This window comes from Mytilus galloprovincialis, chromosome 7 (genome assembly GCF_965363235.1).
Source record: "Mytilus galloprovincialis chromosome 7, xbMytGall1.hap1.1, whole genome shotgun sequence".
Taxonomy (NCBI): Eukaryota; Metazoa; Mollusca; class Bivalvia; order Mytilida; family Mytilidae; genus Mytilus; species Mytilus galloprovincialis.
Genome location: NC_134844.1, coordinates 49,686,861 through 49,713,376, shown reverse-complemented (window position 1 = coordinate 49,713,376; position 26,516 = coordinate 49,686,861). Strand labels below are relative to the sequence as shown.

The window sequence follows — 26,516 nt, the reverse complement described above, 5'->3', positions numbered from 1 at the left end:
TCGGGTGATGTCTCTTTGACACATTTCTCATTTCCATTCTTATTTTTATTCTCTATATTACATTTAGATTACTGACTTATTTGAAAGGAGTAGGTCCAGTAAGACCCCTTTTTGGCCCCAAAATATAGCAGTTTTACAAAATTGTTAAAATGTAAACTTTTAGTTATTTATTGGACAGTAGAATGCTTCTGCTACATAAATATGGGCTGTTTTTGACAATACTAGGCACATATATCGGGTACTAGCACCATTAAGTCGTGCTAAATTACTGAAATCTTCACAATTCTAGCATTTTAGTTAAATTTTAGACAGTTTTCGTGTGAAACGAAAGTGGCCGCATTCGTGTTCATCCTTAATATTGAAATGTAAGTTGTATTTTATGATAATACATAACATATATAAAGGTTGAGGATGAACACGGATGCGGCCACTTTCATTTTTGACAAAAATCATCTGAAAAGTGACATTTTTCGGCATATTTGGTAGATTTTTCATATTTGAGCTTGAATCGGGTTGTTTTTAATGACTAAATCAGTTAAAATCTTTCAAATAAATTAATTGATTCAAATGAAATAGACAGTTAAGTGTTTAAAAAGTGGTCAAAATCTTTCGTAAGATGAACCTGAAATTTGAGGCCAAAATCGGTCTTTACCGGACCTACTCCTTTGTCCACGATGCGACCAGTAACCAAATAACAATAGTTGATATGGTACCGACTCTAGCGGACTTCTTCTTGATTCATGTTTTGAACACAGTTAAATCAGTATCTGACTTTGCATATACAACATATTCCGCATCTACGACTAACAGTACTTCGGAGGGTGCTCAAATAAACAACAATTTTCTTTCCATAACAAATTTAATAATAAAAAAGTAACTGAATTCTTCGTAACGATACTTTAATGTTGATTTATGATGTTTATATGTTTATCTATGTGGACTTTTCGGAACGAGGCTTCCTCTCTGGTTTAGTAACGTGGTTAACGCTGATTCGGCAGTATTCTGTTGTTGACTGGTCTCGACCTGCAAAACGATACATTGTGTTGATTTGAAATATGTATATGACATAAATGTGGCGCGGAAGATTATTGTTTTCAAATTGAGTTGTAAGATTTAGTTCGGAGCAAGTTTAGTATGAATTAATTTTGTTGAAATAGGACAATGTTCAGATCATATTATTCAAAAACTTAAAGATGGCTGAAAACTGCAATTTTGGTAAATTTTCGCAAATTTTAGTAATTATTGAAATAAAAAACGCGGATTCTTCCCTTACCGTAAATACTAAAATATTATATTGGAAATAACGTTATTGTTGATTCAGTTTCATAGCAATTGATAAGTACATCGTAGGTTAACGATCCTTCAATTCAAAACTTTTCATGAAAATTTTTTGCAATATTTTATCTAAACTGGCTTTAACATTATTATGACTGTCTGTTCGGCTGTTGAAGTACGCAGTCACGTTCCATCAGAATGAATTAAGACGTTAAATCCGATGGCTCGTTTTCAGAGAGAATACCATGCTTTCTGTATGTTACGAACCCCTGCATCAGCTCTTCTAGGGGTTCGTATGTGGCCTGTTGCAAGGCCAAATATCCATTCCTATCTAATTTACCCTAATTTTCTAGTTGCAGTCTAAATTTCCCGACTTTTATCACAGACGGCCTTTATTATCTGACCTACCAGTACCTATTGTATTTTTGGATAATTTTTTCTTGGCCTGAACATGCATAAAATATTTGCGACTGGACGTTAAGCAACCAACAATCCAATCAAATCATAGTGTTACCTTCCTAATGTGAACATTCAAAATTCACAGATCATTGAAATTCAAACCGATCATATCAAGCTGTCTTTCTATCGTACATCATGTAGTTATTGGAGGAAATTATCGACCAATCAGGTTTGGGTTTTAAAAAATTCAAAATGTCAATCTCAACTTACTTGTTGTCTGATGCGTTCATTCGCAGCCAGTTGTTGAAGTTGATATAATTTGTAATGACTTTGTTCCTGTCTCCATTTGTGTGGGAATTTGGCGATATTATTAAGATATTGTTGATTTATCTAAAAAGTAAACATTAGAATAAAAAAAAATAACAAAGTAATTTTTATGAACAAAATAATCATCACAATTTTTCCTACTAAAAAGGGAAGTGCATTGAAACTATTGATTTCCCGTTCTCTTTCTATCCTATTGACTTTTTGTGATCAAATTTCAATCATTTGCAAGCCGATTGATCTACATGGACCTATAGCTGAGTGGGATATCCGTATAAAGCCTTCAACAATGAACAAAACATATACCGCATATTCAGCTATAATATGCCCCGATATGCAAAATGTAAAAAAAAAATATTCGTCGGATTTATGACAAACAGACAGTCAACCAACGATACCCATTCAATGAAAAGTTCCAGACTTGGGACAGACAGTTAATGCCATGCATATGACATGAGATAAAATGGTCCATCTTACCCTATACACAGGCGGCTCTTTAAACGCGTTGCATTTTTTGTGTCGAATCAAAGTAAAAAATTACTCCAGCAAAATCGTATATATGGGGCGAAAAGTGAAGAAACATCACCTATTCACTTATGCTTCATCGTTTTGTTTTGTTTTATGGGGACGAATAACTGCACAAAAATGATACTCCTAGTTTTAGAAATCAATGTTGTCAGAAAATCATACAAAAAAGAAAAAAAAAGTTGAATTTCACGTTGAAAGAATATTATACATTTATGTTTTCAAAAATAATAAATAAAATAATTTTTGTACAATTTTTTACGGTCTACATTCATTTCTAAAAATATCTTTCAAAGAAAACAACTTCCAAATTGCACATACAAAAATTATTATGCATACATTGTACATATGTTCCAAAATAGTAAATTTGATTATCTTAAGTATATTTTTTGACGATCTACATTTGTTTCTCACCTGTGGTTATATATAAACTAACCTGATTTTCATGTATCCATCGCAAGTGATTCAGATGCGGTTCCTTTGCTGTAATTCGTTTTAAAATTGCCAGATTTTCATGTGTTATTCTTAGTAGTTCTCTCTGTCTTTTTGTCTTATTCAAACTAAAATAAAATTAAAATGTAGTAAGTGATTGAGTGAGAGATTTTGAATATAACGTCAAATCCGAAACTCGTCTAATGTGCTCGTGTGGATAAGAATTAAATAAACTTCTGCTTTTGGCTTAAATTAATTTGCAGCTAGGATTTTACGACTTGATTTTTTCTGGTAATTATTTTCATTATACTTCACGTTAAAATGCAATATTTGTTTGGCTAATACGAGGGTGTTAATTTACTCTATCACATGATTGAGAGGGTGACAATTTCTTTTAATGTTACCCTCTCGTCTAGACCAATCAAAAGTCGATAATTTAAAATGACAATGAATTGAGTTTACATCAAGTAATTTAAAAATACAATGCTTAAGTTCTACGTTTTGGCTCAGATTTTATCATTTGACTAAAAAATGAATTAAAAAAACATCTTGCTTCACTTTTGTGTTTTTTCTCCGACGTACTGTAGTCGGTATAGTTTCGGTATGTGCCCTTTGAACTTAAGGACGCTTAACTATGGCAACAGAATACGCATGCTCGAAAATCCTTTCCATGATTGGACAAAATGCTGTCATGGTGGGTGATTTGGTTGTGTTTGAAAAAAAAGTCTCGTTAATTATATCGTGATGGAAAGCAAGTGAAAAACTATAAATATTTGAACTAGATCTTACAAAGATTTATATTTTTATTAAAATAATTGTTTCTCCAATAGGTCTTTGCATCCGTGACAGCTATTTATTCGGGACAATTATATAATTTTTAATGTAAACTTTGTTGTACGAACGTACATGACTTTTAGAACGCACCTACGCATGTGAGATTTCCGCGGGGTTTTGGTGAATGTAAACAGAAAGATACGAGGACCGAGAATACTGAACACAAACAGAGAAAACGTTATTTAAAGGGTATCTTTGTGCTTCTGAAGGTTATCGAAATGATAGTTTTAAACATATTATACTCAAATTTAAATACGTCGGATATCTTTTTCAGTAAAGATAGTTCTTGTTTTCTATTACCCGTAACGTTGTAATGTTTGTGACGTCATAGAAATATAGATTCTTACACTGCAACAAGTGTATTACGATATTTCTCCACTCGAGACAGTTAAATTTTATTATTTAAAGCGCGAGGCTTGCCGAGCCCTTTAAATAATAAAATTTAACTGTCGAGAGTGGAGAAATATCGTAATACACGAGTTATAGTGTCGGAATCTGTTTCTCTAATGCTTTTTATCGTTCTTTTTCAAAGATTTTCAGAAAATTGTGCTCTTTATATGCAACGTCATCAGGCAAGGTCGCCTTTTTTCATGACGTCACAATAGGAAAATTGAAAAGAAAACAAAACATTTTGACGTCATAATCAAATTTCGACTAATCATTTGCCGAGAACAGATTTTTCACTAGTGAGGAGAAATATTTTTCTCACACCGGTCAGGAAATGTGAAAATAGCACAAAAATTAGAGAAATTACTTTTAACATTAATCTGTAAAAGACATTAATGATAGGACATTCAGTATAATAAATTAAATAACACCTAGCTGAGAGGGTGATAAAGCAGATTGGTACCCCTCAAAAAACATTGTCAACCTTGGCTTCGCCGTGGTTGACAATGTTTTCTCAGGCGGTGTTACAATCTGCTCTATCACTCTCTAAGCTACGTGTTATTTAGAATGAAATTCAAAACAGTGTGGCTGTGGCCATTGATTGACACATTAAATTCATCCATTGACTGGGACAATTTAGGTGAACGTTTGTATGTAACGACCACTGATCACTATGTACTTTTTAAAGACACTTAAACTATGGGGTCACCAAAGGTTCTCAACACCTCAATAAAGTAATTCGAAAAAATTAATCAGAAATAACACGATGTTTTGATTTATACAAATTATATAAATCAAAACATAAAGGTTATTCCTGATTATTTTTTAGAATTACTTTATAATTAAAGGCGTTTAAATGTCTATCGTAGGTACGTCGTGAACAGTGGTCGTTACAGACAAACGTTCACGTAAATTGTCCCAGTCAATGGATTAATTTAATGTGTCAATCAATGGCCACAGCCACACTGTTTTGAATTTCATACTATATACTACAAAACGACAGTTCCCTTCCATAGCTCTTTCATTATGGAAATCGTTGTAATTTCGTTATAGGATAGCCAAACGAAAAGCCTTTTTTTTCAAATTCTTATTAACTTGCATAATCAAAAAAGATTTTTTTTATGTACCCGAAGCATTCATTTAGACGAGTGACACCAACATTTATAGTTTTGAGCGTTGCAAATCTTACAAGATCGACAGGAAAACAGAACGGAGCAAAGTGAAGCATGGAATTTATTTACATTTTGGACTTGTACTAATAATTTTCTTTTTTCTTTCAGAACTGAATGCGTCTCAGTTTAAGGATTTTATTGGGACGTAAAAGCGTCAACCTAAACACATTTAGTATATTTAAAGCACTTACAAGCTTCAATTTTAATAATCACATTTGTTTGTTACAACCATGAAATTAAGAGTTGCATCGAACTGTTTGCCTGTATTACAACATTGTCACGGATAGCAGGTGTAATATTTTATACGGAAATCAGTTGATAAAACCATAATTGGATCCAACATATCCGTTCCATATATATAGACGTGTTTCTGGTTAGAAAATGCTATAAATACCTTTTTTTCTTATAATCGTGTTTCATATTATCTACACTTCCTCCGTACTTCATTATGTACGCCATTTTTTGGAGCAGAATTCGGTTATCCCTTTCCACTGTGGTGAGTCTTTCCTCTTCCATCTGAAAATATATCGCTCTTAAACGTCCTGTGATATTGGTGACCAAAGAAGGGGAGACAATCTAATCGAAAAAACATTTTGTCTCGACCTCAGTTAGATTCAAATGTGGTGCTTATTGTAGCATAAAACCTAGTTATACGACAGGACACTGAAGGGATGGAAAAACATTAGTCCACGAACAATAGCCAAAAATGAGTGATAATGGTTGAGGGAAATCCATAATTGACAAATGCAACAGAAAATAGAGTAAAACACAAATACTGAAATAGAGAAAAAATGGAACAAATCTATTTTAAACAAAATAGTTGACACAACCCCATTTCCCCATTTCCATTTTGAATTTTATAATGGAGTGCTTAAATATGAAATATAAATGATAATGAGTTAAAATATACAGAAAGAGCAAAATGATAAGGAAAATAGAAAAAAGAACTACCCCACCTCCTTCAGTCAGACCATCATAGTTACAAAAAGTATATTAATGTATAAAACGCTATCGTTTTTAATTCTTTACACAATTGTCCATTTTTGTCATGCGCAATACTTGCCTCTCTTTTGTTACATTCCAAACTTGTTCTACTTCAGTTAGTCTCTCTGACAATCTTACCTGGAGTTTCTTAAGTTTTATATGAAGGTGCATGTAGGTCGTAGGTGGCTTGTTGTCGACCACCGGCTTTGCTGAAAAAGATTATAAATAATCAATCTTATGGTATAGACGGTGGATCTTTGGAACTATCAGTTAATGTTAAAAAAAAGTAGAAGATGTGGTATGATTGCCAATGAGACAACTCTTCACAAGAGACCAAAATGACACAGATATAAACAACTAAAGGTCACCATACGGCCTTCAACAATGAGCAAAGCCCATACCGTATAGTCAGTTATAAAAGGCCCCGAAATGACTATGTAAAACAATTCAAACGAGAAAACTAACGGCCTTATTTATATAAAAAAATGAACGAAAAACAAATATGAAACAACACCCACTGAATTACAGGCTCCTGACTTTGGACAGGCACATACATAGAAAATGTGGTGAGGTTAAACATGTTAGCGGGATCCCAACTCTCCCCTTTACCTGGGACAGTGGTATAACAGTACAACATAAGAACGAACTATAAAAATCAGTTAAAAAATGCTTAACTCATCAGATGGACAAAAATACAAGTGGACTTGGCCGGATAATTGTACATCCCACCAGCAAAACGACACTAGGAACAGATCTGAGGGTATTCGCAGTTAACTGACAGTTCACTTTATTTTATAAACTCATCAAAGATACAAGAGCTGTGAACGCAAGACGCGCGTTTCGATCGTCTTCATAATACTCGACAGTGCCGCTGGAAGCAACAGTTAGCCGGACAAATCAAACACGAAGTTGCAGAACATCAACGTTACTTTTACTTTTCGGGTTTTATTTACGATCAATTAACTGAACGAAAACTTGTATTTTCATTTTTAATTCACTATGTCTCTGGAAGTTTGAAAGTTTCATATGCATTTTGTTTTTCGATAATCAGATGTAGTTTGATAAGTTTTTATTGCAATACAATTCTAAATTCATGCACAAGATACGTGTTTCTTTTGAATATTTTTTTGAAGCCTATAGTTTGATGAGTATACACTTTGTGGGATAGTTCTTGAAAATAAACCCCCAAAAAGCTTCTCAATTGATAACTCAAGCATCTCTTGAGTCAAACAGGTTATAATCCAGAAACTTATGAAGTGTCAAATCTAATGTTCTTCATGGAAACCAGATTAAATCACTGGCGCGGCACTAATGGACGATAGTGTCACTACAAAAACTCTAGTGCATAGTTATTTGTGATACAATTCTTGGTGACGACCAAATTGTTTTTAAAGTGGCTTTTTCAATATGTGAATCATAAACCACCGACTACGTTTTACCAAAAAATAATTCTATGATTACATTGATCGTTAGTTACACTGAAAAGTTCAAAGACAATGGCTGCAGATCGAATAATTTTAACATAAAAGAGAGACAGTTCTACGCTAACTTCGACAACAGCATCTGCTGTCAAAGAATCCATGACATATTCTATAGAGCATGTAAGAAGTCAAATATTTAGCCAGTTTAATCATTGAAAATATCGCAATAGAATAATCCTGTAATAAAAGAGGGCACGAAAATACAATAAAATATAAACCAAAATGGCGGTGTTACAACTCACCTGCAAAAACCTTCTTTCTGTGGGCGTCGTAATGACTTTGGTCCCATCTTTTTCTCAAATAAATATTATTAGCAGGCGTGAGGGGCTGGTAAGCACGGTGCATCATAAATCAACATAAAAACAAACATAAAAACAAAACAAAATGCAACAAACCCGAAACAAAATGAAAACAAGGTAAAGACGTCAAACATTGTGACGTTTACATAGCTTTTGGCGCAGAAATATGAAATTCTTTTCCCGTCATTCTGAGAGTTTTCTCAGTTTCTCAAATGTACAGTATGAAATTTGACGCATGTTAACGTCACAAGAGTTTATCTATATTCTATGAAAAATCTATAATTTTGTAGAAAAATATGTAATTATTTTACAAAATATCTCAGTTTTACAAATTAAATTATCACCACGTAAACATTTTCTTTGATTTGCATATTTTGCATTACAAGAAAGTGTATAAACATGCAGTTTCAACTATAGGGGAAAGGCTAAAGAGTGGTATGAACACAAGAGCCCCGTACCAGAAAATAAATGGGTCTTCCCCTAAATATCAATCAAATGCAATACATGATGTATTGTGAATGATTAACGCCCTTCTTAGAGTTAAACGAAACATGGCGCGGCAGTTATAATGCGATTTTTTTTAACTTGAGGAACACATTTACACAAGTAAATATCTTTACTTCTATCAAATCTAGACTGATTTTGATCCTTTTAGCAATTGGTTATTGGTACAAGCATACAATACTCTGATCGAGATGGGGGAAAAGAGTTTTAAAAGTACTACATTACATAATTTACTCATGCAATCATTATCCTTAAAGCTTGTCATATGGCACAAACCTCGCAAGTTCTGTTTTTATTTTCAGAATGTTTTGTTATTGTGGGTATGCATTTTAATGATACAAAGATTTGGAATCTCGAGGACAGTTGTTGGCATATGCATTATGGAAATATTTTAATTTTATACACAAACAAACTTGCCACAACTGATCTAATAATTAAAAAACTAAATAAAAAAAACAGAGTTCCCTGAAATATGTCCCTGGCACATATTTCATCTATCAAAGGTTATATAGTCCAAGGTCATAACTCTTTGGAGAAAGGTAATCAGGACCCATTTAAGAGCTTGTCCGAGAAATTGCTGATATTAACCTAAAGTGCAAGTTTTATAAAATTCTGGAAAGAAATGTCCACGTGAGAGCACTAACAAAACTGAACGGATGGACGAAAGGGCGCACAGTATTTCTATGTCCCCGCATTGTGTGGCGCGAGGGACAAAAATGCTTAAATTAAGAAAAAGACCATCATGCCTAATAACATCAGTTAATAAAGTGGTAGGGATCATAACCAATGGTGCTATATCACTTTAATATATCATCATATGCATGAGAACCATCTGTGGCAAGTTTGCCTGTGCATTAAAATAATATATAATGCAGATGTATATTTCCTTTAAAACCCTTCTATAAAACGCAAGCATTTTTTTCCCCAAAAAGAAATAATATATTTTTTTTAACGGAAACTGCGAAAAATGTCGGTTTTTGTGCAACCTTAAAACAAATACATCTAAAAGAATAATAATACTTTACGGATATGACAATATTGTAACAATTCCTTTATAAATACTAATTACTTTCTTCCTACAGTACAGGTCCGTGTTAATAAGAATTCGTCAAATAACAAAAGTCGAAAAGACGAAATCGCAAAAACGTAAAAACACAAAAAGCCAAATCGCGAATACGCGGAATAACAAAATCGCACAATCGCCATGGAAACGCGAAATTCTGATATCGAAAATGCGATCGCGAAATCGTTCAAAAAATATTTTGCGTTTTCGATTACTCGTTTTCAAGTTTTCAACTCGCTAAATCCTTCTTATAGGCAGTCCATCTCGCTGACAAAAATAGTCTTCAATATCAGTTAAAAAGATCGAAAGGAGAAAAGGCGATAAAATCTCCCCCTGTTAAACACATCTCGAAGACAAGAGAAGAGTCATTAAAACATTTCCCATTAAACCGTTTTGTATTTTTTCCACAGATATGTAGGCCAAACAGTATCGAATGCCTTTCTTATTCGACTTTACAAGAGTTTCGCCCCAAAAGAAAATTAAATTTCAATAAGTGCATGCATAACACTAATATTAAGAACCATTTCAAATATGGATTTTTTAACTATTATATATTATAAAATTATGAAAAGACCCAAGACCACTAATGAGAGTAGTTGCTCTATAATAATCTGGATCAATTTGGCATTTGTGCTTTGTGAAAAAAAGTACGCTTTATTTTACAATCAATCAATTTTAAACCTTCTTGATATCTTTTTTCCGAATCAAAGACAGAAGCTGCGGCATTCACCTAGTTAGTCACTGTTATCATGCATTATTTTGAAAATTCTAAATTCTCTTCAAAAGGTAATGTATGTGCCAGACTATATAATTTTGATATACCGACTGCCATATCTGTTTCTTATCTCAATCATATATAGAAATAACTAGTTATAGATCTTGTCAAGCACGATGACCATTCACTTTAATCAAGCATTACAAGATATTAAACGATTACATATTCATAATTGTAAATCAAAGTCCACACTTAAACGGAATTACTGCCCTGTTGAAATACATGCAAAAGTATTGCACTCAACAATCTACAAAAGACAAACACATTATGTTACAAAAAGTATTTAAATACTGTTTTCGATTATATATGTATAAAAGTAAGTGTCTAGTGTGTACTCGCGAATCAACGCTCTTGTGTTAACCTCCTGAACGTGCATGAAATATTTGCCACTGGAGTTAAGAAACCAACAATCAATCATCAATCAACGCCTCGATGATAATTTCAAATCGAGTCCACCGTATTCATATACTAAAGTTCATTAAAGGTTACAATTCTATTGTTATACGATGAAATTTATCCGCCACGTAAATCTGTGACATCCTCAATAAATAAATAATCGAGTACACCGTTCACCTGTTGTAAAACTTGACATTTGTCATCCCTAAGCACCCGTTCACATTCAGGTGCCTTTTAAGGATTCCGTTTGACGTACGTATTACCTCTGTTTTTAATTTATTTTGTATTCTGACTTAAGTTAAGTTCCACTTTGGTTGCACTGTCAATCGAAAAAGAAAGGAGTAGGTCCGGTAAGACCCCTTTTTGGCCCCAAAATATAACAGTTTTACAAAATTGATAAAATGTAAACTTTTAGTTAATTATTGGACAATTGAAAGCTTCTGCTACACAAATATGGGCTGTTTTTGACAATACAATACACATACATCGGGTTGTAGCACCATTAAGTCATGCTAAATTACTGAAATCTTCAAAATTCTATCATTTTAGTTAAATTTAAATTTTAGACAGTTTCCTTGTAAAACGAAAGTGGCCGCATTCGTGTTCATCCTTAATATTGAAATGTAAGTTGTATTTTATGATAATACATAACATATATAAAGGTTGTGGATGAACACGGATGCGGCCACTTTCATTTTTGACAAAAACCATCTGAAAAGTGACGTTTTTTGGCATATTTGAGAGATTTTTCATATTTGAGCTTGAATCGGATCGTTTTTAATGACTAAATCAGTTAAAATCTTTCACTTATACTAATTAAATCAAGTGAAATAGACACTTAAGTCTTTAAAAAGTGGTCAAAATCTTTCGTCAGATGAAACTGAAATTTGAGGCCAAAATGAGTCCTTACCGGACCTACTCCTTTAATCAACAATGAACATCAAACATATGATTGATCCTTTCGGCTTTCGTTGTCTCAATGCCAAAATATGAAATTTCATAGAAAATTCTAAGCCTTTACAATTTTATATATTTAGACATTGGCTAAAATAATATAATTATGGTGACTCAGCAAGAGTTTTTTTTTAGGAATTTAACGGGTGTTTAGGACTTTTTGAGGTACCCTTGTGCTGATGCAATGCTAAACATATGGAACCTTTATAGAAAATCTACAGCCTTTCCCATTGGACTCTCATATTTGGCAATTCGGTGATTGATAGATAGAGAATTATTGCAAGCATTTCTAGTATTTATTTCCTTAAAACAAGCTTATTAATTTAGTTACTGGTTAAAACAAATATAAATATGGACCAAATCAAGTACACCTTTCAGGGTGCACTCGACTTTAGTACGAGGTTTTTTTAAAGGTCGTTTACAACATTTTGTAAATAATAAACACTATCACATCATAAAAAAGCAAGTGAGTAATCAATTTTTGAAATTTTATAACCAAAACCTCTGTAGTAAAGGCTCTGGATTATCTATAAAAATCTTGGTTTATTTGTCACAGACAGTCAAAGTCCCCTTTTCCTATTGAATGCAACAGGAAAAGTAACTAATTATGCTTTGCACGAAGTTTCCCTATTGTATATGTACAAAATGGCCTATCTCTAGTATTCATTATATGTGTTGTTTTGATACTATTGCAGTTTAAACTAAATAAATATTGCATAAGGTTATGACACAAGACAACAATAGAAAGCTTCAGAACAGTTACTTACAACTTTAAATATGTGCAGTATTTCGTAATTTTATGAATTATCGTATGCATTTAGATCATGTGTCATTGAACTACATCTGAATATACTGAAAATGCAAACCGGAGTATTTATCACGCAGAGATAATTATTTAATGATATGAAATTGATATTGGTCGGTCATTGTTTAGTAGAAATTAATTAGTCTCTAAAAGGTATCACAAGAAGAGAGAAACAAATCGTGTTGGCGGCTAGTGACTGTAAAATCGTTTTTCTGGTTCATTTTTGCTTTTTGTACTAATGATATCAACAGCAAAAAACAAATCTATTTAACTTAGCTTGTATACCAATAATATAAACAGAAGAAAACAAATCTGGTTAAAGTTAGCTTTTTATAACAATTATATAAACAGAAAAAAACAAATCTGGTCAAAGTTAGCTTTTTTATACCAATAATATACACAGAAAAAAACAAATCTGGTTAAAGTTAGCTTTTTTATACCAATAATATCAGAAAAAAACAAATCTGGTTAAAGTTAGCTTTTTATACCAATAATATAAACAGCAAAAACAAATCGGGAATATCATAAAAACGGAAATTAACACCAACAACGTATCAGTTTCAAACGGTGCTGTAGACAAAAATTAAAAAAAAAAATGCATTTTTTACGTTTTTACGTACATAACATTCAAGTATATTGTCATCTTCCAAGCAAGGACCGAAGCTCATAAAATCAGGACTTCGGGAATGTCCGGAGAGCCGACAACCTTGCTTCGGAGGTTGTTCTATTGTATCACTGAAAGCATAATAGCTACATGTATCACCTTTTTTTTATAAATTACATCGGTATAATGAATTCTACATGACTAAATGCATACTAGATATAATCAAATTCCGAAATACCGCGAAAATTACGTACTAGTATACTTCGCCATTTGTTTGAAAGTACAATTGTTCTTAAACTTTCTCGTAACAGTCAATGAGTGGTGTCGGTTAAATACTGATCAAGCTTGCATGATATTTATACAATGAGTGACATGACTTATTGAAAAATGTATTCATCTTAACAGTATCCTAAAAATAATAAACAATATTTGTCTTTTTAATGTGTAATAGATGTGCTTTGATGTGCCTGATTAATTCCCCTTAATTTGGACAGATTAATTATTTAGTATTTAAATGTTTATTTTAAGTTAAATTTGATTTAAATATAGTAGGATAAAAGTAAAGAATGTTAATTTAGCTGTTTTAGTATTTAACTTTGATGTTTTTATAATGTTTTAAGAATATTCATTTATTTAACTTTTCTTCAGTACCTTTTATGTTAAAGTTCTCCTGATTAATGACAAGTTTAGAATATCATTTGATATTCAGTCGGAGTCGGCCTTGCACAGGCCTCCAAATACTCGCCGGATTCATCAGCCCACCCGAGTTTAGAGTTAGCCACCACTTCGGTGCAGTTCGCCAGAGTTAGTCACCCCTTTTTGGTGCAATTTTACTACTCTAAAACACAACGCGAAGCCAATTTACTTTACTTTACTTTGAAGACTAACTCTGGGAACACTCTATTTTTCATTTTACATTTGAAATTACTTTATTTTTGAACTCCATTTTAGAAAGTTTTCTGACTCCTGTTTATTTCCGACTTTGTTTAATATTCATGCAATTACTGTACATTTGTGAATAAAATATAGTTTCATTTGATATATTGTCTGTTGTTCAGCCATACTCTGATATCAGGTATCCCAATGGTCGAATAGGGGCGAAGTACTGGCCACTACACGTCCCGGGAGGTGTCGTCACCGACCCCCTCCGTTACAAATGTTTTATTTGTATAAGCGGTTTACAGCCAGTTGTGAAAATAAACGCTCCGTAACCTACTTATTGACCAGAATTATATTAAGAACAAAATCATGATTTTATAACGACAATTCAACCTATACAGAGTAGTCTTAATTAACTTAGAGCCTTACATATTAAGCATAGTTTGAATGGATTATTGACCCAACCAATTATCTTCAATGTGGTGACGTCGCAAATTCAAGACCCCATGTATTTTAAGATATAATAGTTATTGTATTATATTACGTTCACTGTGGACACACACCCACACGCCACTTTACAGTAAGTGATTTTTGGGTTTTGCAGAAATTATATAATTTCAACATAAAACACAACTTATGAAAGTTGAAAAAACAACCTTTTATCATTAAAAAAATGAACATATCGCTTACTTTACACCAGAAACTCAGCACACAAATTTACGACAACAGGGATGATTTTTCCGTTGTTAAAATTTCCTTTTGATGTTCTTTTGGCACCGTCTTAATACGGTGTTTATATTTCCCAACTCGTTCGCTATACCCGTTTCTGTAGTGGCATTTCGAATTTCAATGAGCGTAATCTATTTATATTAGTAAATTATCAAGTCAGGGATTTCGTAACCACAAATTACTCTAAAACAAGTCTAAATTCTTCTATAGATACAGATATTGTGCTTGCAAATTTGGCTGTACTTGTAGAAAACTCATTTCAAACGGAATAGCACATCATATTTTTTTCTTTGATGTTGTTAACGGAGTTCGAAAATTTAGATACGATCGGAGTAAACTTATGACTCCTATTAAAATAACTAAGGCTGTGTTCCCATTGACCTAAACTCGGTGTTGTGTAAGTGTAACTCACACATAAACTAAACAAAATTACGTTCCCATTGATAAAACTCAATGTTTACATGTAGTGTAAATCATGTTTTGTCTACATGCAGTCGATACTCGATGTAGGCCGTGTGTAGATTCAGTGTACATAAAACTAGGCATTTAAAACATTAGTTTCACCGTGCATATTTAAAGAAGAAACGATTTTTGAATAAAATTGATATTTATAGCAATTATTATAATAAAAGTTCTTTACAGAAATATTTGTCTAAACGTGATATATTTATTTGTTTTGTCTAGAAATAAAACTTAACGTAGCTTTATTAAGCCCTTATCAAGACTCAAAGCAGCATCATTGCCGAACACATAATTCATTTGAAAATTAAGGTATTTCCGAATAAACTTGACTTACACAGAAATATTTGCCACTGGTCTTTATTCAAACAACGATTCACTCATAAATGCATTACTTAAAAAGTGTGAGGTAAATGTATTGTTTGTGCAATATCTCGGATCCGTGAAATTACACTTAAAAAGTAAAAAAAAAACCAAACATTACCCCCCCCCCCCCTTTTTGCCAAATATTTCTTGGAGAAGAGTACCATTTGAACAAACAGAAAAGATAGAAATCTAGTGATCCCTAATATATCAATCCTTCTTCTTCGTCTGTAAGCACGCTGTTGCAGCCTACGTTTTCTAATGCTTAATCGAGACATCTTTAGTATAGTTAAACTACTGGAAATCATCAAAATGGCTTTCATTAAGAAGCAACCACTTAACTTCAAAAAAGGGGGGTATTTTTTTTTATTTATCTGAGTCAGAATTATTTCCGCGCAAACGTTTTACGGTTTTTTTTTTTGTTTTTTTTTTTTTTTAGACTGGTAATCAAATTTTTTTTCTTCAACATTTAACACTATAATGTATGGGGAAACTCTTGATTCAGAATATTTTTTCTCATCTATAAAACCAGAATTGTTTTCTTTATCCGATTGGGGTTTGGAATATTTCCATCCCCCCTATTCAGAGTCATATGGTCGTTCCCTTACTGCTAGAAAAGTTGTCCGAAAACTTTTCATTCGATTCTACGTAACGAACATTTAAATGACATAGAGTTTACAAGTGTGAACGAATCTTATGTACAGGTAATTAAACAAGGTGTATAGATGTGAACAAATTTAATGTGAAACCAATGTCCAGTACATTAAACTAATTGTAAACAAGTTTACTGTACATGGAGTTTGGTGTGAACACGGCCTTATTCTAAAAGGTTACCAATTCAACACTGTATAATAAAATCCTCGAATATTGTTTTTATTGGTATAAATATCGATTTTGTCATTAATTGATTTTGTTATCAGTATATAAAGACCATACTAAATAGTATTGTTGGACATTCCAATCGATATTAGCAATCACGTCTCAGTCATTACAGCTGAACGGACGTGCTGGGCCAGCTCTCCTTTACCCGCTACTTTCGATGAGGGTTTACAGTTAGATGATCAACGACTTACTACTTTAGATCACAGAAACCAATCCAACGCCGTAGAGTAGACGTAGTAGTAGGCGTACCCGCGTTAACATGCACTCCAAAACCCATTGTATCATAGGGGAGTGTTATGCCGATTAACGTCCGAGGGCTGTATCCTAGGTGTTAGATGATTGACTTTCATTTCACTGCCTCACGGCTTTGGTCCTGATAACGCTTCCTGTCATCTTTAGCACTATGTCCAAGACTCATCTACCAGTACTCCATCATCGAGGTTAGCGGGCTGCCAAGCTGACCAAACTGGCCCTGAAAGCAGCCGTTGTGAAGAAATAACAACAAAAATAGTAAACAAACCAAAAAGAACTCACAAAACCAAGATGGCGACCTCCAAAATGGCCACCACCACCTGTTCCTGACCGATGCCGGCAAAAATTATTTAAACGCTCACCAATCGCCTTCGGGCACCGAGCCGACCGTGCGAGGGCTGTATAGCCAGTCAAGGTCGTTAAAAACTTCCATTTGTTATTGTTGAACCAATCCAGTCACGTCTCAGTCATAACAGCTGAACGGATGTGCTGGGCCAGCTCTCCTTTACCCGCTATCTTCGATTAGGGTTTACTTGTTGATGGATCAACGACATACTACTTTAGATGACAGAAACCAATCCAACGCTGTACAGTAAACGTTGTAGTTGGCGTAAATTCCCGCGTCAACATACACTCCAAAACCCATTGAAGATTGGGGAGTGTTATGCCGATTGAGGTCCGAGGGCTGTATCCTAGGTGTTAGATGATGGATCTTCATTTCACTGCCTCGCGGCTTTGGTCCTGATAATGCCTCCTGTCACCTTTAATACTACGTCCGAGACTCATCTACCAGTTATCCATCATCGAGGTTAACGGGCTGCAAAGCTGACCAATCTGGCCCTGAAAGTAGTTGTTGTGAAGTAAAAGAAACATCAAAATAGTCAACAAAAGAAAAACAACTCACCAAAACCAAGATGGCGGCCTACATATGGCGTCCTCACCTGTTCCTGACCCTACGCATCAAAATATGTTAAAGCTCAATAAACGCCTTCCGGCACCGAGCCGACCGTGCGAGGTCTGAAAAGCCAGTCAAGGTCGTTAAACACTTCCATCATCATAGTGTTGAACATGCATATAGGTACTTTCAAGGTACTACAATCTGTCGATACCTATATTTTGACACAAGGTCGTGTTTTCTCTGACTGTTTATGACGTCTTTATACTAAATTGCATGTTGGATGTGTACTGATTGATATTTTAGTCTAAGATGCATGATTTTTTTAAGTCAGATTTAGTTATTATTGGCATTGAACTATCTGCCAGTAACTGCGAGAACTCTCATATCTGCACTTATCGTCTTCTCTCTTGAAAGGAATGAGGATTATGAATAGCCTGCCATGTCCGATCTTCGTTTTTGTTTGTATCGATCTGATGAGTTTGAATACAGCCTTTTCAACTGATTTTATGGTTTGTTCTTGCGTTGCACTGTTAAATCACTGTCCCAGAATTAGGGACGGTTTGAGCGCTTACAAACATGTTCAACCCCGCGACATTATTTGTGTGTCTGTCCCAAGTAAGGATAAGTACTGTAGTTAATTGGTTGTCGTTGGTTCATGCAGTGCGAAATCTAGTGACAAAATACCCTATAAACACTGAAAATTATATCATTTCAATGTTTGTCCCATTTTAGCAGGATGCTATCAATTATAAATTCACGGGAAAACGTTCTGACTGGTAAATAACAAAGATAGAAATAAGTTGAAATCATTTTTTTTTAAAACTTCCTTTAAACGTTATCATCATTTCGTTTCTTAAATAGGAGTACAGCAGCCGATTGGTGTAAAACTAGTTTAAAATGTTGCTTTACTAATTAATTTCTGGAGAAACCAACCTAAATTTAGTTTTTACTTGCTGTATACATGTACCTCTCTGAAATATGTTAATTATCCGCGTATAGATATATGCAACTAGATCAGAGAAAGTCACTGAAAATTCCCAAAGGGCTCGGTTGATACGCAGCAAAGATTGGAACTTTTGAAATAAAGTTTGTTTTAAGCAAATTCAAACCGACCGTATCACGATGTAAATATTGAATGTGAATAAAATTAATCGAGAAGATCGGAAATAGATGAACAATCAAAGTACTGAAGTATTGGACATCGGATGACTGCATGTTCTTGTGGATGATCTCAAGCACCGTTGTCTTAGAAACAGATATAAAAAAAAATCTGAGAGAAGTTCGTGCTTGGAGGATAAATAAATGAACAGGAATTCAAAAGTTTCCAAAGCGTCTGACCCAATTATCTCGATAAAAAGTAAACATGAAACAACGTGTATTTGCGTGTATACTTCTTATTACACAGTTTAACAACCAATTTCTTTTAAATGTACAATTGTTATTTAAATATAACATCTGATCAGTGTCGTCACCGGCATTGTTTTAGGTTTGATTTTCTCGACTCTGTCATTCGAAGAGGTGATTTTCTTTTGTTTTTTTTCACTAAAATTCTCACTGCAAATTTGTCATATTTCTTTTTCGTAAATTCCTTTCTTATAAATTAGTCCATTAATTTTCTCAAATTAATCTCATATTTTTCATGTCGGACTCTCATTCTCATTGTTGAAGGTCGTACAGTTGCCTATAGTTGATTACATCCACTGCGTTTGATCTTTGGTGGATAGTTGCATGTCTAATTGACAAATTTTGTTTCCTATTTTCTAAATGGTAAATTAAAAAAAAAATCAAATTCAAAATTCAACTGTTATACATATTTGACTATTGTTCACTCACAAATTGTATTTTGAAATTAGAGAAACAGTATAAGCAATTAGGCCCATTGTAAAAAAATACTTGTTTTTGTCGACGATTCAGATTCATATTGAAATAATTTTAGATCGAAGTGTCAGCTTGGATGACACGACAAAATCATGTTAAACCAATTAAAACAAAAAAGCGGATTTTTTTTAGCAAGTGGGCAACAACCCTTTTAACAGTTCTAGTTTATAGTGTTTTTGGATATTCGTCAGTCATTTGCCATGAGATTCCAGTTTAAAGTATAGTTATTTGCGAATGCTTAGTTTTTACCTGGTAATTATTAAGTTTTTACCGGGTAATATTATTTGATATTTAAAAAATTCTTTTCTGGAATTTACATTTTGAATTAAGTTTTATTAATTCTAATAATATTGTTTTTAAAACTGCATTAACATTAACCAAACGATATCGAAGATGAAAATATGCAGTAAATATTCATTTCTGAAAAAGTGATTTCATTTTAGTATATATTTAAAATTGAGAATGGAAATGTGGAAATTGTCCTTTCGGGGCCTTTTATAGCTGACTATGCGGTATGGACTTTGCTCATAGTTGAAGGCCGTACGGTGACCTATTGTTGTTAATTTCTGTGTCATTTTGGTCTCTTGTGGACATTTCTTTTTTATAAATTCAGTGGCAAATGGAAATGGGGAAATTCAGTGGCGGTCCAGAACTTTTCATAAGGGGGGCCCGCTGACTGACCTAAAAAGGGGGCGCTCTAGTCATGCTTCGGTGATTCCCCATATAATCAACCAAATTTTTCCCACGAAAAGGGAGCCTCGGGCCAACCAGCCCCCCGGATTCGCCTATGGGAATGTGTCAAAGAGATAACAACCCGAAACAGACGAAGGTCCACCATTGGGTCTTCAACACATACATACACTTAAGGTTTGTAATTGAGGGAAACGGGTATTTACGATAACCGATGAAAGGGTTATAAAATTATATCCTGCATCTCTCTTTATTGTTTCCTTTTACTATGACTATCATGCTTTTAATGGTGTCGAATATTGTCTACGAAAATGTGACTGCTAGTAGCCGGTTGGATATTGAATATCGAATAGCGAGCCAGCCGCTAACTATACATGCATGTATGCAGTTTGCGCTTTATGAAAGTGGATAAGATTAACATTGTGGCATTTCACATTTAAAAACGATCAAATATATGAAATTGCAGCCCTTGAACTAGAAAGTATCGATATTTTTAATTTATTATAAAGTGTCCGTGGGTCCCGCTATAAAATGCATGCCAACTATTTTTTGCATCGGAACCTTGCCACTAATGTAACTGGTTTCTACTACTAGTATATGCATTTTCCTGCATTAGGAAACTGTAATGAGCATATTTTGATATTTCTTCAGTAAAACTAAACAAGAACATTGTAAGTTTCCATTTATTTCATAAAATGAAAAGCATTCTTATAAAAAGATGTAGTAAATATGAGAGTAAATAAGCGGTATCATAACGTAATGGTCATTTTCGAATTGATGACGAAGTTTAGAAATCGGTTGATTGTCGCTTTGTGTACATTGATATCGTACCCGTACATAAAGAAAAATACTTGTTGTTCTCCGTACATCAATATCGTACCACACAAAATACATAGCTGCATTATTGCTGTCAAGAACAGAAATAATCCGTATAATGGGATACACAGATAACCGGTATATATAATATTGTACAACTTATAGGGTTAGAGCTTATTTCATTATGTTTGTAGAGTACGACATTGTTTGGTTTGCTTGCTTTGTTTGTAAAAACATTTGCTCAAGCATTGAAATTTAGATTAACATCTGCAAACAGTATAGATAGGCAAAGTTAAGGATGTACTTAGGTGAGGTTTTGGAATTCGTGTCAAATTTTCGGACTCCTTGGTGTTTTTCCATATAAAACAAGGTAACATGTTTTGCCCCATAACACCCATTTATTTTTTCATATGAGACTAAATAGCTCATGAAAGGTCATTTACCCAAATTTTAGAAGATTCTTAATTTTCTTTCTTTTGTTTTGGGACCCAAATAATACCAATGCAAACATGAGGTAAAAGTCCGAGTCAGCTTTTTCCAGCCATATTTTAAATCTCAAATATCTCACAAAGGAGGTCCATGACCTGTCAATATTTTTAGCTTATTTTTATCCTTTAAGAATGCTCTACCAGCTTATAGCATCAATTTTGAATTCTTGATTTATTAATTTTCACCTAACCTCACCTAAGTTTAAACCTGTAAATATCATTTTTAAATTTGATTCATCCAAAATACAATTGTACAATATACAAACAAAGCAAGACAGATAACCAAAGTCTTACTCTGCATGCATTAGGAAACTAGCTGTAATGTTATATGTATGATGTACTTTATATAAAGAAATATCTTTTTGCATTTAAATTAAAATGTGACTGTTATTATATAATATATGAAATGTAACGAGTTTCCAGTTTGTGTTTAAAAAAAAAGTATAGTTGTTTTTGGAATTCTTCGTTCTTCCCATGCCAGTTAAGTAGCTACAGTCTTACTTGGAGATATAAAATTCCCATGTAGAGCACCATTGTATTTTCGCATATAATTATCTCGTATAGATATAGGAAGATGTGGTATGAGTGTCAATGAGACAACTATCCATCCAAGTCACAATTTATAAAAGTAAACTATTATAGGTCAAGGGACGGTCTTCAACACGGAGCCTTGGCTCACGCTGAACAGCAAGCTATAAAGGGCCCCAAAATATTACAAGTGTAAAACCATTCGAACAGGAAACACAACGGTCTATTCTATACAGTAAAAAATAAGAAACGAGTAACACTTGTGAACCACATCAACAAACGACAACTACTGAACATCAGATTCAGTCTAGTTGCATTTTTTTCGGTAAAAACTTTTTTTCTGCAAAAGTTTCCAAAAACTAAAATTGAAGTTGAAAGACATTTTTCAAGAAGTAGGAATGATAAGAATTATTATTTGACTCCTATAATTACAAAACATAGTGACTTTACTCAAACCTTTTGAACAATTGTTAATTACATGAACCAATATTGCTTCGATCTTCCAAGTTGAGGACAAAGATATCACTTGTGGTGTCAATCACTATGCTTGTCTGATGTTAGTAGATGTTAGTAGATTGGTGATACTTTTTTGAATTTTGAATTTGATGTACCAAAAAGGTGGCATGATTATACCTTCTCCTTTTGTATATAATTTTTAAAAAAATAAGGAACTCCATTCCCTCGGGATATGTTTACGGGATATGTATATTGTTATATAGACCTAGATACCCTTCTTAAAAATATTACTCCCCCACAATGGTTGTCTGTGCATGGTAATAAATACCGAACAGCAAGCTATAAAGGCCCCAACAATGACTAGTGTAAAACCATTTGAACAGTAAAACCGACGGTCTAATCTATACAAAACGAGAAAGGAAACACTTATGAATCACACCAACAAACGACAAACTGCTGATCATCCGGTTCCTTACTTTGGACAGGTGCAAACAAATGCAGCGGGTTTAAATGTTTTAACAGTCGACAATCTCCACTTTAACCTGAAGAAATAGTGTAACATCAGCATATAGAAAGACACACTATAAAATATCAATTAAAATGGCTAAACTCAATCAAAAGACAAATAAAAAAAAAAACCGCCACATTCTCTATATATGTATTCGCCTGTCCCAAGTCAGGAGCCTGTAATTCAGTGGTTGTCGTTTGTTAATTTGTTACATATTTGTTTTATCGTTCATTTTTTGTACTTAAATTAGGCCGTTAGTTTTCTCGTTTGAATTGTTTTACATTGTCATTTCGGGGCCTTTTATAGCTGACTATGCGGTATAAGCTTTGCTCATTGTTGGAGGCCGTATGGTGACCTATAATTGAAAATTTCTGTGTCATTTTGGTCTCTTGTGGAGAGTTGTCTTATTGGCAATCATACCACATCTTCTTTTTTTATATAAAGACAAGTGAACGAATAATGTATACTCATATATATAGCTGAAGCATCCATCTGACTTTGATTATAAAATTCACTTACATTTTGAGAATATTTGAGGCTTATTTTTTTCAGAAACAATACAGGAGGTATTGAACTTCTTTATCTGTCAATGTAATTTCGTTATTCTTTTTTTATTCTTTTTTTTAATTTCTTTATATTTGAATAACACTATAAGAGACGTTTAATTTACAAAAGGATATACACACTTCGAAGAAAAAATCTGACGGTTGATCATGGTGAAGAAAAACACACTTAGTCTTTTCTAATTCAGGCTATTTGTCATTAGATTTAATGTTAAACATTGAGCGATATAAGATAAGTAATTTGATGCTTGGGTGATGTAAAAAAAATCAGAATAAACAATTCAATCATTGCCCAGCTCTCTCGCCCTCAAAGTTATATGGTCTATAATTCCTTATCCGAATTTACTTCCAAACGATTTCAACTTGTTGGACTGAAGTTTAGAAAGTTTAATATTTTCTCGTCTTGGCCTTTTATAGTCGACTATACGTATGGTGTTTACTCATGACTATAAGCCGTACGATTGCGTATAGTTGCTTACATCCACGTCATTCGAACTTTGATGGATAGTTGTCTGATGACAATCATATCGCATCTCTTTATTTTGATATATAAAACTGTTTTTATCTTTATAATTTCAGGCCATAATTATGAAGCTTATTTGGATGTTGATGGTGTGGTTTACACTCTCCGGAGTATATGCTAGAGATCAAGATGTCGAATTAAGTAGAAGAATCTACAATAAATACCGTCGCTTACTACTATACGCAGAGAGAGAACATATTCAGCTGAGTGAATATCTTGATGAAGAGACAAGAGCTAGTGGCTCTGCTCCCGAGGAAAGAAAACTTGATAAACTGGTGAGCGAATATCTGGATGAAGAGACTAGAGCTAATGGCGCTGCTCCCGAGGAAAGAAAACTTAACAAACTGGTGAGCGAATATCTTGATGAAGAGACTAGAGCTAGTGGTTCTGCTCCCGAGGAAAGAAAACTTAACAAACTGGTGAGCGAATATCTTGATGAAGAGACTAGAGCTAGTGGTTCTGCTCACGAGGAAAGAACCTTTGATAAACAGCTGAGTGAATATCTTGATGAAGAGACTAGAGCTAGTGGCTCTGCTCCCGAGGAAAGAACCTTTGATAAACAGCTGAGCGAATATCTGGATGAAGAGACTAGAGCTAGTGGATCTGCACCCGAGGAAAGGAAACTTGATAAACAGTTGAGCGAATATCTTGATGAAGAGACTAGAGCTAGTGGATCTGCACCCGAGGAAAGAAAACTTGAGAAACTTGTGAGCGAATATCTTGATGAAGAGACTAGAGCTAGTGGATCTGCACCCAAGGAAAGAACCTTTGATAAACAGTTGAGCGAATATCTGGATAAAGAGACTAGAGCTAGTGGCTCTGCTCCCGAGGAAAGGAAACTTGATAAACAGCTGAGCGAATATCTGGATGAAGAGACTAGAGCTAGTGGATCTGCACCCGAGGAAAGGAAACTTGATAAACAGGTGAGCGAATATCTTGATGAAGAGACTAGAGCTAGTGGATCTGCACCCGAGGAAAGAAAACTTGAGAAACTGGTGAGCGAATATATTGATGAAGAGACTAGAGCTAGTGGGTCTGCACCCGAGGAAAGGAAACTTGATAAACAGCTGAGCGAATATCTGGATGAAGAGACTAGAGCTAGTGGATCTGCACCCGAAGAAAGGAAACTTGAGAAACTAGTGAGCGAATATCTTGATGAAGAGACTAGAGCTAGTGGCTCTGCTCCCGAGGAAAGGAAACTTGATAAACAGCTGAGCGAATATCTGGATGAAGAGACTAGAGCTAGTGGATCTGCACCCGGGGAAAGGAAACTTGATAAACAGCTGAGCGAATATCTGGATGAAGAGACTAGAGCTAGTGGTGCTGCTCCCGAGGAAAGGAAACTTGAGAAACTTGTAAGCGAATATCTGGATGAAGAGACTAGAGCTAGTGGCGCTGCACCCGAGGAAAGGAAACTTGAGAAACTAGTGAGCGAATATCTTGATGAAGAGACTAGAGCTAGTGGATCTGCTCCAGAGGAAAGGAAACTTGAGAAACTTGTAAGCGAATATCTGGATGAAGAGACTAGAGCTAGTGGCGCTGCACCCGAGGAAAGGAAACTTAACAAACTGGTGAGTAAATATCTTGAAGAGACTAGAGGCTATGGTGACCCACCATCTGAGGATAGTAAACGAGTAATTAAGGTAGATACTTGAATTAAGGAAGAATACAATAATATGGAAATGATGGTAGATATTTGGTGCTCTTTCAATTTTATATTGAGCATTGTTGATCCGGAAAATTCGGTTCTTTAGTTTCAGTGTTTTCTGACGAGTTTGGCTAACAAGTAAAACGGTCATTATACCTACTTTTATCTGTTCCGAAACTAAAGCAACTAATGACATTTTTTTAACCCAATCCTTTCATTTAGACACTTAAGTAAATCTCAATAACATGAAGATCGACACTAAAAAGATAATAAAAAATCACAACATAATTCTCTTAATACTCTATATCTTAAGGTGGTAGTAAACACCTAGACTGAATTATCGAGCCGAAGGCCACCAATGGGTCTTCAATTTTGATCAAGATATTTTGATAGAATTCATCAGCCAACAAAAACTGTTTTTTTTAATTCGGAATATACAAGAAATGTAAACTGAATATTCCTCACGTACTGACCATATATTTAAGTTTAATTGTAATCAAATAGAATATAATATAATCCTGATTGATGTCTATTGCAGACCATGTTCAGAAACAAAAGGAAAAAGTGGACAATAACGGCCAGGAGATCTAAACATTGACAGTCCTGAGGATAAATTATACAGAATTCTGTGATAGTAGTTTTTAGAAGATCAGACGGCGACCTAACAAACTATATGTACATGTCCGTCTGATTATAGTGCTGTCTTGGCAATATATTCAATAAATTAAATCAGAAAATTAAAA

General features: G+C 34.0%; 2 protein-coding genes across 4 annotated transcripts; one reads left to right on the top strand and one right to left on the bottom strand.

Annotated features, from left to right (window-relative positions):
- Positions 1-838: 838 nt before the first annotated feature.
- LOC143083194 (sperm axonemal maintenance protein CFAP97D1-like) lies at positions 839-8,257 on the bottom strand. Its single transcript, XM_076259441.1, has 6 exons — positions 8,056-8,257; positions 6,471-6,541; positions 5,743-5,864; positions 2,960-3,083; positions 1,945-2,064; positions 839-1,023 (listed from the first exon to the last, which is right to left on the bottom strand). Exons 1-6 carry the CDS (start codon positions 8,159-8,161, stop codon positions 928-930), a joined length of 639 nt encoding a protein of 212 aa, XP_076115556.1. The 5' UTR covers positions 8,162-8,257; the 3' UTR covers positions 839-927.
- Positions 8,258-10,991: 2,734 nt separating this feature from the next.
- Positions 10,992-26,516, top strand: LOC143083193 (uncharacterized). 3 transcript variants are annotated; one of them, XM_076259440.1, is made up of 3 exons: positions 10,992-11,102; positions 24,182-25,696; positions 26,312-26,516. In XM_076259440.1, the coding sequence occupies exons 2-3, from the start codon at positions 24,191-24,193 to the stop codon at positions 26,369-26,371; spliced, it is 1,566 nt and encodes a 521-aa protein (XP_076115555.1). In that variant the 5' UTR covers positions 10,992-11,102; positions 24,182-24,190; the 3' UTR covers positions 26,372-26,516. The 3 variants fall into 3 exon arrangements, with proteins under 3 accessions (XP_076115555.1, XP_076115552.1, XP_076115553.1); XM_076259437.1 differs by having other exon boundaries at positions 24,182-25,768; XM_076259438.1 differs by lacking the exon at positions 10,992-11,102 and adding an exon at positions 14,559-14,672 and having other exon boundaries at positions 24,182-25,768.

Excerpts from the sequence above, each read along its gene's own strand:
- LOC143083194 (XM_076259441.1), bottom strand. The coding sequence starts at position 8,161 with ATGATGCACCGTGCTTACCAGCCCCTCACGCCTGCTAATAATATTTAT. Across the intron at positions 5,865-6,470 it reads TAAAACTTAAGAAACTCCAG|ATGGAAGAGGAAAGACTCAC; the intron begins GTAAGATTGTCA and ends ATATATTTTCAG. Across the intron at positions 2,065-2,959 it reads GATGGATACATGAAAATCAG|ATAAATCAACAATATCTTAA; the intron begins GTTAGTTTATAT and ends TTTACTTTTTAG.
- LOC143083193 (XM_076259437.1), top strand. The coding sequence starts at position 24,191 with ATGAAGCTTATTTGGATGTTGATGGTGTGGTTTACACTCTCCGGAGTA. Across the intron at positions 25,769-26,311 it reads ATAGTAAACGAGTAATTAAG|ACCATGTTCAGAAACAAAAG; the intron begins GTAGATACTTGA and ends TGTCTATTGCAG.